Source organism: Chinchilla lanigera, unplaced genomic scaffold (assembly GCF_000276665.1).
Source record: "Chinchilla lanigera isolate Chin_1 unplaced genomic scaffold, ChiLan1.0 scaffold00024, whole genome shotgun sequence".
In the NCBI taxonomy this organism is placed as follows: domain Eukaryota; kingdom Metazoa; phylum Chordata; class Mammalia; order Rodentia; family Chinchillidae; genus Chinchilla; species Chinchilla lanigera.
The window spans coordinates 5,043,450-5,055,919 of NW_004955425.1; the positions used below are offsets into that span (position 1 = coordinate 5,043,450).

General features: G+C 34.4%; 1 protein-coding gene across 1 annotated transcript in view; it reads right to left on the reverse strand.

Moving 5' to 3' along the window:
- The window catches only part of Pten (phosphatase and tensin homolog), a gene marked incomplete at its 5' end in the record, with an annotated part of 84,019 nt that overhangs the window by 35,639 nt on the left and 35,910 nt on the right, over positions 1-12,470 (reverse strand). Inside the window, one exon of the mRNA XM_013514767.1 lies at positions 926-970. Within this exon, the coding sequence (XP_013370221.1) occupies positions 926-970 (45 nt within the window). The remainder of the gene's footprint in view (positions 1-925; positions 971-12,470) is intronic.

Sequence of the window (12,470 nt, forward strand, 5' to 3'; positions counted from 1 at the left end):
CACTACTTCTGAGGTCTTATCAGAACAGAAATATTTGTAAAAAAAAAAAAAAAAAAAAAAGCAATACACCATAAGTCAAGAAGGCATAGGGAATCCTTTGTCCTTTTTGGCAAAGATTTAAATGCCTGCTGGTGGTAGAATCTTACTCTTATGTTTGATAAACTACAAAAAAAAAATTGTAAGAGTGAATTAGTATACCTAATTTTACGTAAATCCTTTCTATTGTACAATTTATATATCTATACAAGAAAAATAAAAATCAAGTATAAAAATAACATGCCATTATTTAAAAGCTAAAAAATGGTTCATGTTTTAGGAAGGAAAAACACTCTTCAAGGACCAAGTGGTTAAGTATGGTCTTCCTTCCCTTCTTTTTTTTTCCTTTTTACAGTTATACTCCCAAACTCCAAAGAAAAGACAGAAAGTTAAAGATAAGGTCAACTAGCTCTACCAATGTGCAATCTTTAAATTCCTGCACCAGACAAAAGAAACTAATTTAATAATTTTAGGTAACTATCTTATATACCATTAGAGAATACTCTTAATAGTTGTTTTAATTAACCAACAGACACAGAATCTTAAACAAAATTATATCCCTTCTGGAGCACACCTCTATGGAAGATGGCTCGATGTTTTAACATTTGCTTTGCTGTAGATTATACTTCAAATTACCACACGGTTACAGGTTGAAAAAGGGATGCATGCCAAGTCCTTCAAAGCAGATCAAGTAACATGAATCGGCGCCAGCACTGCTTTACCTCATCACTACACTTTCCAAATGATCTAACAATCGTCTCACAATCTTCAACTAATTCTTTGCAGAATACAATTCAGTTAAAATGTATCTTTAACTTTAATAGAAAAATAACTTGCACTCTTTAGTTATTTCAGAAGATACATGAGCATACAAATAAAACATACTTACAGATTGTATATCTTGTAATGGTTTTTATGCTTTGAATCCAAAAACCTTAAAACAAAACAAAAATCTACCATTAACAAAAATGATTTAATATTGTACTTGAAATTACGTTAATACAATTAAGAACCAAAAGACAGACTCTATTTTTCTTAATCTCAAATACCATTAAGTAAAAATAAATAAATAAACCAATTATGTATTCCCTTATGGGTTCACACTAGTAATCATAGCATTCTGAAATAATTACTACATTACACAGATTTATACAATCTGAGTAAAACTAGAGCTTTTGACAGAGTGAGTATTTCCATAAGTCTGTCTTCAGGCTAACACAATGAGATTGACTTTTAAGAAATAACTTCTTGAAAAGGGGGCATTAGCACTTAGCATTATTAGCATGGTTCATACCAATTTACAAGAAAGTCATTATATACTCTAAACCTGAAAATTCAGCCATCATTTTCTTCCCAACTAAAAACTTTTGGTTTTAAAAGATACAAACAGCTATTAATTCTGAAGGAATTCATTAAGTATTTTCATATATATGTTCTCTTTCACCCCTAACAAACATCTGAGAGGTAGAGTTTATTCACATTTTACAGAGGAGGGAACTAGGTCTCAAAGAGATTATGGGACTTGTCCAAGATGACACAGCTAATAAATCTAAGAATCAAACCTGAAGACCATTCCTTCTTGACAATTATTTATGAAACTATTCAACAAATAATAATTACAGGTATCACAAAAATACATACACACACACACACACACACACACACCCTTAGTCCTCAACACTACGACACTATAAGGTAGGAAACAAAAGGGTCAAAAGAGTATAATTTTGAGGAATTATCAGAACAAACAGAAAAAACAATCAGAGGCTTAAAAAAAGAAAAAATCCCAAACTAAAGGACATGAATTTTCAAACTGAAAGGCGCATGAATACCCAGCAAAACTGATGAAAACATGCCTACACAGTATATGTTCCTTTGTGAAATTTCTAAAGAGATCCCCCACCAAAAAAGAGAGAGAGACAATCCTAACTGGATGCCTATAAGGAAATAGGTTTCTAAAAAGAATTTGGAATCAAAGTAACATTGTTCTTTTTTAACAGCAATACTAACAGCTTTAAAAAAAAAAAAAAAATAGGCAAAACATGATTTTGAGGAAAAATGATTTCCAGCCTACAATTCTGTATACCAAGATAGACTGTAAATCATGATTATATAATAATAAAGGCATTTTAAAATAAGCATAATCTCCAATAATTCTGCTTCCCATACATTTTCATGAAGTTATTGAAAGATGTGCTCCACAAAACAAGAGTGGGAAGCCACTGAGGAAGGTGACAGATTCCAAGAACTGAAGAATTCAAAATGCAAAGGAGGAAAACGATCTCCAGGATGATGGGAAAAGGGCATCTAAGTGGACTTCCATACAGTAAGATTAAAGAAAAATTCATCCGGATTAGGTGAGAGTAGAAGGCTCATGCCCAAACATGGAGAGATTTATATAATTAGGGGTATATGTACCAATCAGTTAAAATTAAGAACATAGAAAACTAAACAAAGTAAAAAACCTAAGGAAACCATCATAATTGGGGCAGGGGAGTTGCAGAAAAAAAGTTACGATCTATTATACTGCTTAACTAGGAATGGCATTTATTTATGTAGTTATAATCACAGAAAAGCTAAATACTGGTATAACCAAAATTACAGTATAACTTCTGAAAAGAGACAATGGGTAGAGAAAAATAACCCATGAATTTGATTATGAAAAATTATGTCACAGAGTAGTACAAGCAGTACTTAATAATTTTGTCACTAACAAGTTACAAATCTTCATATATCACACTACCACTACAGCAAATAGGCTATGATCCATAAGGCACCACCACCCAAAAATGCCTTCGAGGGTGGGGGGTCTTTTCTGACAAAGCAGAAGGAAATGCAACTCAAGTGGAACAAAGGTTTCACTGAGGTAAAAAAGAAGAGAACATGGATCTGTCTGAGGTTTGTAAAGGGTACCAGAAAGGAATAATAAATAGGAAGAGAAGAAAGAAGTTGGCATGGATTTCACCTCAGGTCTTCAACCAAAACAGAAAAGAGGTGATACCTGGGAAGAAGGAGAAGGAAGTTTGCATGGATTTCACCTCAGGTCTTTGACCAAAGGGTGAGATATGTGTACGACCTGAAAGTATAATGAGACACAGAGGTAGTACAATACAGGGAGAAGTTGGAATTTTGACCCAGCCAGAGAGGAAATAATCTTACTGAGCATCCCGGATATTAAGCTGAGACCCCAGAAGGGTGACATCATAGAAGTAAGGCCCTGCCAGGCATGGTGACACATACCTGTAATTCTAGTACAAAGAAAGCTGAGGCAGGAGGATCACTGTGAGTTCTAGGCCAGCCTGAACTATATATATGGAGTTCAAGGCCACCCTGAAACGCACTGTGAGATCCTGTCTCAAAAAAAGACAAACACAACCCTAGGACAAAAAAAAAGCCTGAAATCTGCCTTAACAAAGAAAACCAAGTTTAACAGTATCAGATCAACCTTTAATTTAAATGCCTACCAAAATGAAAAGGAGCACCCTTAAAGAAAACAACATTCTGATTCCCTTCAACATTCAACATCTAATTAAAATTTACTAAACAAAGCGAAAGAAAGAGAGAGAGGAAGGAAAAAAGGAAGGGGGGGAGAGAGAGATGGAAGAAGGCAGGCAGGCAGATGGATAGACGGGTAGACAGACATGACCCATAACCAAAGGGGAAAGAAAGCATCAACAGAATCAGACTCCAAGATAAACCAATTGTTAGAATCAGCAAATGACTTTAAGGTAGCTATTATAAATATGTACAAAAATATAAAAGAAGATGATTACAATGAGTGACAAGTTCCAACAAACATACAGACAATACGAAAGACAAAAGTCTTTGAGAAGAAAATTACACTAATGGTGCAAACAGAACATAAAATTGTAGAAGCAAAGCATGGCAGATTTTATTTTCTACAACTTCCCTTAACATTTATTAATGAACCTGTTACGTAACAAGTACTACCTACAGGGCAGTAACAAAACTCCAAGTACTGACAATAGCCAACTATGAAGGAGCTGAGAAACCCATTGGAAAATCTACCTTTAAGGTATCCCATTTAGAAAACAGGTAACTTCTAATGACCTTAAAATGTTTATCAAACAAACAAACAAAATTCAGCATCTGAAAAAGCAAAATAATTACTTGCTGCATTTTTCTCTAGCTCACAATCTGGTAACCACATTATTATATGGTTTAACCAATATTTGCTCTTCAGAGCCTGAATAAAACTTCAATTGCTACTGCTATTACTAATACATGGAATCGGCTGTTCTTTTGAAACATACAAATAACTCCAGCTTCACTTCCACTATCACAGGCAAGCTCCAATCTGTTAACTACTGCCTCCTGATCACCTTTAAGTTGTTCAATTATGAGCTATAATATCCAAAATAGGGAAAGCAATTAAGGTGATAAAAGGTACTTGTAGTTCTTAGCTGAATACTGCTACTTTCTCCTACATTAAGTTAAACAGAAAAGCCAAAATAATAGCTTTGTATGATTATACTGAAAAATAGTGATTCTTAGTACTCCAGAAAATCTACTGTCTCCAAAGAAGTATAAAATTGAAAGGAAAACAAATAAACCATCTGGGAGATAAGCTGTGGGGGGAGCTAAACAAATTTAGAAGGCTGTCAAAAACAGTGTGAACAAGAAACTGCCAACAATGCTCCAAAGTAGTTGAATCACTTTTTGCTTTTATCACATCCCTTGTTAGCCCTGTAAGTTTTACCCATTCTGGTAAATATGAAACATATCTCATTGCTTTAATCTCCATTTCCCTGATGACTGACTGTAAATATCATTTAATATACTTATTAACCATGTATGTATCTTTTTTTGTAAATTGTCTATTCACATCTTTTGCCTTTTTTTACGGGGTTATCCTCTCATGATAGCACATTAAGCACATCTTTAAATTCTGTATATTCCTGTCCTTTGTTAAGAGATGTACTGCGGATATCTACTCACATGCTGTCATTTCCCTTTCATTTTCTTGTCTTTGAAAGAGCAGTTTGTAGTGTTGTCCAATTTGTCTACTTTTTCTTTTATAGTAATTTTTTATGTCTAAGAAACATAAACACAAGATTTATTATGTCTAAAAAAACCTCTAAACTAAAAGTCATGACGGTTTTCCTCTAGATTTTTTTCCACAAGTTTTATAGCTTTAGGTTGTAATTTTACATTTTGGCCTACAATATACTTCAAGTAAATTTTTATATACGACAGGAGGTAGGGATCAAGGTTCATGTTATTATGTTGTTCTAGCATCACTTGTTAAGGACTATCTTGTCCCCACTGAATAGCCGCAGCACCCTTATAAAAAAAAATGAGAGTTTCTTGGGCTCTCATATTCTATGTCACTGGTCTGTATTATCCCACAATATTACTCATAAGTATTAAGCCAACAGAAAATATATGTTCACAAGTCTTACTTAGCAATAAAATCCCAGCTGACCTTCCCTATCAGTGGCTTTACATCTGCAGATTTAACCAACCCCTGACTGCAATAAGCTTTTGTGCATGTATTAAATATGTGAACTTTGTCCCTGTCATTATTCCCTAAACAATGTAATACAGCAACTACATACACAGCATTTCCATCTCCATAATGTAATGTAGCATATGCAATCTAGAGATGATTTAAAGTATGAGAAGACTGCACAGATTATATGCAGAGATGGCACCACTGTGCACAAGGGACTGAGCATCTGCACATTTTATATCAGCAAAAGAAACAATGTCATAATTACCAAGAATACTGTTATGATAGAAACAATGAAAAATATTAAAAATATGCTGATAAAAGTCAGATAGTAAAATAGTACACACTGTATGACTGTACTTATATGAAGTTTCTGTACAGGCAAAACTCATCTACACTGATGGAAAGCAGATCAGAGACTGCCCAAGAATGATTTTAAATGGGCATGAGATAACTTTTTATAATAAAGTGTTCTAAATCTTGATTGTGGTGGTGGTAACAAGGGTAGGCCAGTATACTTAATAGGAAAACTTACTGAACTTTAAATGAGTATATTTTATTATACATAAATTATACCTCAATAAAGTTGATTTTTTAAAAAATAGTATGAATAGCTTTATAAATATGAGTTTGCAGAGTACCTTTCCAAAAAAATCTCAAATTTAATACTGGAGGACAGCATAAGAACTACATCATCTTCTGGATTAGAACTTTTTAGATTAAGAAACATAAACCTGGCATGGAAGCATATGCCTATAATCCCAGCACCCAAGAAGCTGAGGATCACTGTGAGTTCAAGGCCATCCTGAACTACAAAGCAAGATCCTGTCCCCAAAAAAACAAAAAAAGAAAAGCAAACAAAGGAATAAGAAATAGAACAGCAGCGATGGTCTACAAAAGCACTACCCAACAGCATGTTCCACAGTGATGAAAATCTCCTATGACTGTGCTGCCCAACACATATATAGCCACTGAATAACTGAAATGTAGCTTGTACAAGTGAGTAAATCAATTAATTATATTTAAATTTAAATATAAATAGCTACATGTGGCTAGTAACTACTATACTGGATAACAGATATCTAAAAGATACATACCTATGAAAAATTCCACTGGAACACAATATACATGCCTACTTTTAGAGAGCAGAATATTTTGGAATAGAGCACAAACTTGAGAAGAAACATGGGGTAAAAGGACAGCACAAATTAGGAACTTCACAATTTTTAGCAATATGAAATTTTAAAATAAATTCTTGATACATTTTATTAATTTTCTTTTATCATTAGAGTACTAAAAATAAAAAAGAATTACAACTCTGGCACTATTTCCAACAAGTTTGACTGGAAATGCCAGGAAATGGAGAAAGTGTTCATGTAATTTTAGAGTTCACGTCAGACAAGGAAGGAAACACTGAAATACTTAGATATAATTCAGATTAAATCTCAAACCTTCATTTAAATAATAGGCTATAAAGTCATAACTTGACTACAGTGCATTTAACTACTAAAATTCTGTACAAACAACTACAAATTAATCTAGTTTTTAAAACGCAAAGGAAGAAAAACAAATTTTCTATGAAGACCAATTAAACTACAGAGTTCAGGTTTAAAGGATACATGTAACAGCCAGGGGGAAAGGGAAGACAGAATGACAAATGAATACAAAACAACAGTACACACACACACACACACACACACACAATTGGGAGGGGGGCCTTAAAGAACAATAAAGAAATGAGAATAAATTGGAATTCCTCAAGTTAGACAGCCGTATAATGTCAGTGAAAGGAAAAATCAGGAAGCATCTTCTGATTCAGTAAGTTGGGAGTAGTGGATATATGATAATGCCTGTGAATCAAAAGCACTATTTACTAATTTAAGAAAGCTATTTCTTAAAGAATAATAATTACTAAAAGAAAAAGCTTTCCTATTCTATAAGTACACATATGAATAAAGCAGATAGTTATCATTAATTCAAAAGAAAAGATAACCTATCAATTTCTTTAATCTATCTCTGTTGATGTGAATTTTGTAGTCACAAAATTCAATGAAAAGAGAGACAAAGCATTATAAAACTGCAGAAATGGTAAAACTAAGTTTTCTTATCAGAGGTCATAAAAGTTATTAGGGAAAAATATCTAAAAGAAACATAAATTGCTACATATAAACACACACCCCCATAATACATAAGGATAATAAAACAGTAAAAATTACTTAACCTCATGACTGAAGAAATTCACTCAAATCACAAGATACCATTTTTTGCCAACAAAATGCAAAACGTTAAAATTGACAAGGGTCTTCTACAGATACTATAAACCAGTAAAATACAGCGCTTGTACTTTTCCTCTTACAGACCTCCATTCTCAAGAAAGTGTACTATTAAGTGGGCTCACTATTAAGTGAGCTAGTGTACCCATCATATCTCTAAACTTCAAACACATACAAGCGGTTCACAGTCTTAACACAGGCCCCTGAATGGGTAGCCTTACAGACAGTACAAATATACATCCTAGATGACCCATCTTGGAAACAAACTCAACTCCACATATCAACCTCCAACCCCAGTCCATAACACACCTTCGTGAGTTTGTTCCTTCTTTAACTCTGCCTAATAAACCCTTCTAATGCCTCTCTGACACATCCTGCAAATCTACAACCTACCCTCTTGTGGATGAGGGAGCTAGTGTACCCATCTGCCAGTTGGGGGACCTTTCCAGACCCCATCCAGTGACAGCAAGACCCCCTCTCAAAAGGGCTGGGTGGAGTGCTTTTGTCTAGTATGCTCAGGGCCCTGGGTTCAATCTCCTAGTGTCAGAAAAATAAAAATAAAACTGGTCAATGTCCATGACAATATAAAAGTTTCCCAAGATATACTGATTGGTGTAGAATCATAGGATCTTCTCATAGTCATTTTTTAATGGGTAAACAATGAATAAAAAAGTTTTAATTAACTTTTTAATTATAGGCATCTTTGAGGAAAAGGTCTGAGAACAGGGCATAAACTTGAGGAAATATGTAGGGGGCACATATCATCTTTAAGCTGTTTAGTAATCAAACACCATTCCAATTTTTAAAGTTCAAAAGAACAGAAGCAGATACTTCTTTTCTCATCTTTCTGTTATATCATGTCCACAGTCAATTAGGTCCTTCTGCTTTGGACAGTGAATCCCACTGAGTGTAGGCAAGATACTGGACAACTGGACAATGAGAGATTCTTCACAGACACCATTTAGAGGAGCTGAAAGTTCATGAGAAAGTCACCAGCACCCAGTCATGACAGTAGTACCTGGTACAGCAAGTACATGAGCAGTAATGCTCTAAGCAAACTGCTTCTGTTACAGATTCCTGGACTTACTTTGCTTCCCTAGCTATCTTTTAAACTAGGTTCTCAAGCTGTGAGCTACCTAACACTTTTCAAAAACATTCCTTTCTGATTAAGTTAATTAGTCACTTTCTGTCATTCACAGCCAAGAACCCAGACTTCTTCTCTTTTTCTTTCTTCTCTATTTTCCTATGTTTAAGTGAGGGTTGTTGCAATTAAGACTTTTTCTGTGTGCTCACTCCCCCTCCACCTTAGTATTTGAACTTTTTTTTATCTAGTACTGTAGTTAACAGCAAGACAGATATGAACATAAACAATCCACAGTATTTAAAATAAAACAGTGTAATACTTAAAGGGGAAGGGAGTATATTCTCTAAAAAAACTAGACTCTTACTTAAGGAAGCATTCACCACAGCTGCCCCTCCCACTTCCTCCTCTCCTCCCAAGGATTTCATGCCCAGAGCTGGCTCATTGTATTCTAAGTCTGACACAATAGCGAGGGGCAAAAAAGCAAGAAAACAGTACTTTCCAACAGGAAATGGAGATTTTGCCTATAGATATTTGGAAACTAGAGACTAATAAATTAGGCAGACAAAATCAGAGAGGAAATAATCTCAAAACTTGAATAATTTAGAATATATATACACACAAAAAAAAAACATATACATATATACATAATCTCAAAACTCGCCTTCAAAAATAAGGAATTAACATATTCCCCCAAAAAACAGAAGCTGAGGAAATGCATTACCATGAGACCTGCCTTGCAAGAAATGCTAATGGGCATCCATATAGAAATGAAAGGGCACTAGACAATAGTCATTTCTCCCTCAACCTTAGGGGATACAACCCTTCCCCAGTGGATGCCTGGAACTATGGATAAAACTATATCTGTGTGTATTAATATGTTTTCTTACATATACATATCTGTGATAAGTTAGGGAAAAAGGTTAACAATAATAAAAAATAGAACTATACTATAATAAAGTTATATAAATATGGCATCTCTCCAGAAGAAATAAAGACAAATAGTATTTTTGGATTGTACTTAACCACGTATTAACAAAAATCTCAGAAAGCAAAACCATGGATAAGGGGAGCTACTGTAATGGGAAGCCATATTAAGAAATAAAGTTCCCCAGGAAACTCATGACCAATTATCAAAGCAAAATTATTAGTCTTTACTTTGCAACTATTTTTTGTTTTCATCATGATTTAAGATAATGCATTAAAAAAAAAACAAGTAATGGGCCACGGACATAGCTCAGCAGCACAAGTGCCTGCCTGGCAAGTACAAGGTTCTGAGTTCGATTCCAGGCACCCCTCCAAAAAAACACAAATATTAGTCTTTGTAGACACAAAATATATAAAGATAATTTTGTGACATCAAAAGCTGAAAGAAAGCAGGGATGGAGCTGCACAGGAGCTTAGTTTTTGTGTTATTGAAGGCAAACTGTTAGAACTGAAATTAGAGTGTTACAACTTCAAAATGTTAAATATAATCCCCATGGCAACCACCAAGAAAATAGCTATAGAACATAAACAAAAGAAATGATAAGAGAATTCAAATACTTCATTAGAAAATATCAACAAAACACTAAAGACAATGAAGTAGAAAATGAAAAATAAACTGTAAGGCATATAGAAAAGAAACCAAAAACTAGCAAACATTAATTCCCTCCATATCAATAATTACAATACAGGGGGCTGGGGATTTAGCTCAGCGGCACAGCACCTGCCTGACAAGCGCAAAGTCCTGAGTTCAATTCCCAGTACTGGGAAAAAACCAAACAAACAATAAAAAAATTACAATACTTTAAGTATAAATAGATTAAATTCTCCAATCAAAAGACACTGGCAGAAAGAATATGAAAACCAAACTGAACTGTGTGTTATTCACAGCAGACTTACTGTAGCTCCAAAGACACTAGAGAAAGGACGGAAAAAGGATTTTCTATGAAAATAATAAACAAAAGAGAATGATAAGAGCTATTAAACATCAAACAAAATAAATTTTTAGAACAACATTATGTCAATAAAAGCGTCAATACAGTAAGATGTAACAATTCTAAACATTTAGTCGCCTAATGACAGATCATCCAAACATACAAAGCAAAACTTTACTGAAGGGACATAGTTCTAAAATAATAGTTAAACTCTTTAATACCCAACTCTACATTTTCACAGAACACAGATACGAAAATAAAAGATTTGAACAGCAAATAAACCACTTAGACCTAACAAATATTTTCAGAACACTCAACAACACATATTCGTCTCAAGTGCACATAGGACATTTTCCAGAATAAACTATGTTAGGCCAACAATCAATTCACAGTAGATTTTAAAAATATACAATAAAGTATATTCTATCATAGAATGACATGAGTAATCAGTAACAGAAGAAAAAGTGGGAAATTCATAAATTTATGGAAATCAAACACACTCTTAAATCACAAAGAAATCTACAAATAAGTAAAAAACAAAAATCCAAGATACTAAAACTATGGGATATAGCAAAAGCAATACAGTACAAAGAGGGAAATTTACAGCTGCACACATTTACATTGAAAAAGAATAACCAGACACAGTGATGTGCAACTCTAGTCCCAGGAGGCTGAGGCAGAAAAAATAGTAAGACTCTGTCACAAAACTACAAAACTAAGACTAAAATGAAGAAGACCAAGGTAAAGCAGACCACAAAGGCAAGATAACAATGACAAAGATATAAAAGAAAAGTCTGAAATGAATAGCCTAAATTTGCAACTCTCAAAAGCTAGCAGAAGGGAATAACTTGCAGGACAGATATGAAGTAAGAGAACAGAAATAGATAAAATTAATTGTTACGGCTTCTGTCTAGATGTCCCCTCAAAACCTCATGAAGTCATAGGTGGGGTTTTTCAGAGGTGGTTGGACCTAGAGTGTGTGATGCCAAGATAAGGGTGTGAGATTACTAAAGCAGTCCACTGATTGGTTTGGCACCACCCTAATCCCCCAGTAGCCTACGTAGAATATAAAGAGGGCAGAAAGAAGCTGCTACTGTCCCTTGCTTTCTCTCACCTGCCTGCTTGCCACGGACTATTTCTCCTCTGTGATGCCCCTCTGCCAAACCACCCTGCCTTGGAGCAGCCAACTATGACTAGAGGAAGTTCACAGCTGAATGTGCTGTTAGGAGGTGGGGCCTAGAGGGAGGAAGCAGGTTACTGGAGGCTTTCTACTTTAATTTGTGTATGCCACGTAAACCAAATATAATTTATTCCTGAAATGCAAAAACAGTTCAAACACAAAAATTAATGTAACACCAAAAAAGGAAGAAAAATCAAATGGTCATCTCAATTGGTACATAAAAGGCCTTTATTCAACAAACTAGGAACAAGGGAAATTATGCGATATAATTAAGGACGATATATGAAAAACCCACAATGACATATAAGTAATAACAGAGTGAAAGCTTTTCCTCTAAGGTAGAAACAAAATAGAATGCCTACTTCACCACTTCTATTCAAATAGAACTGAATGTTCAACGGAGAACAATTAAGAAAAAAATGTCATCCCAAATTGGAAAGGAGGAAGTAAAACTGCAGATGATATGACCTCATAAGCAGAAAACCCCAAGAACTCTTCCCACCAAAAA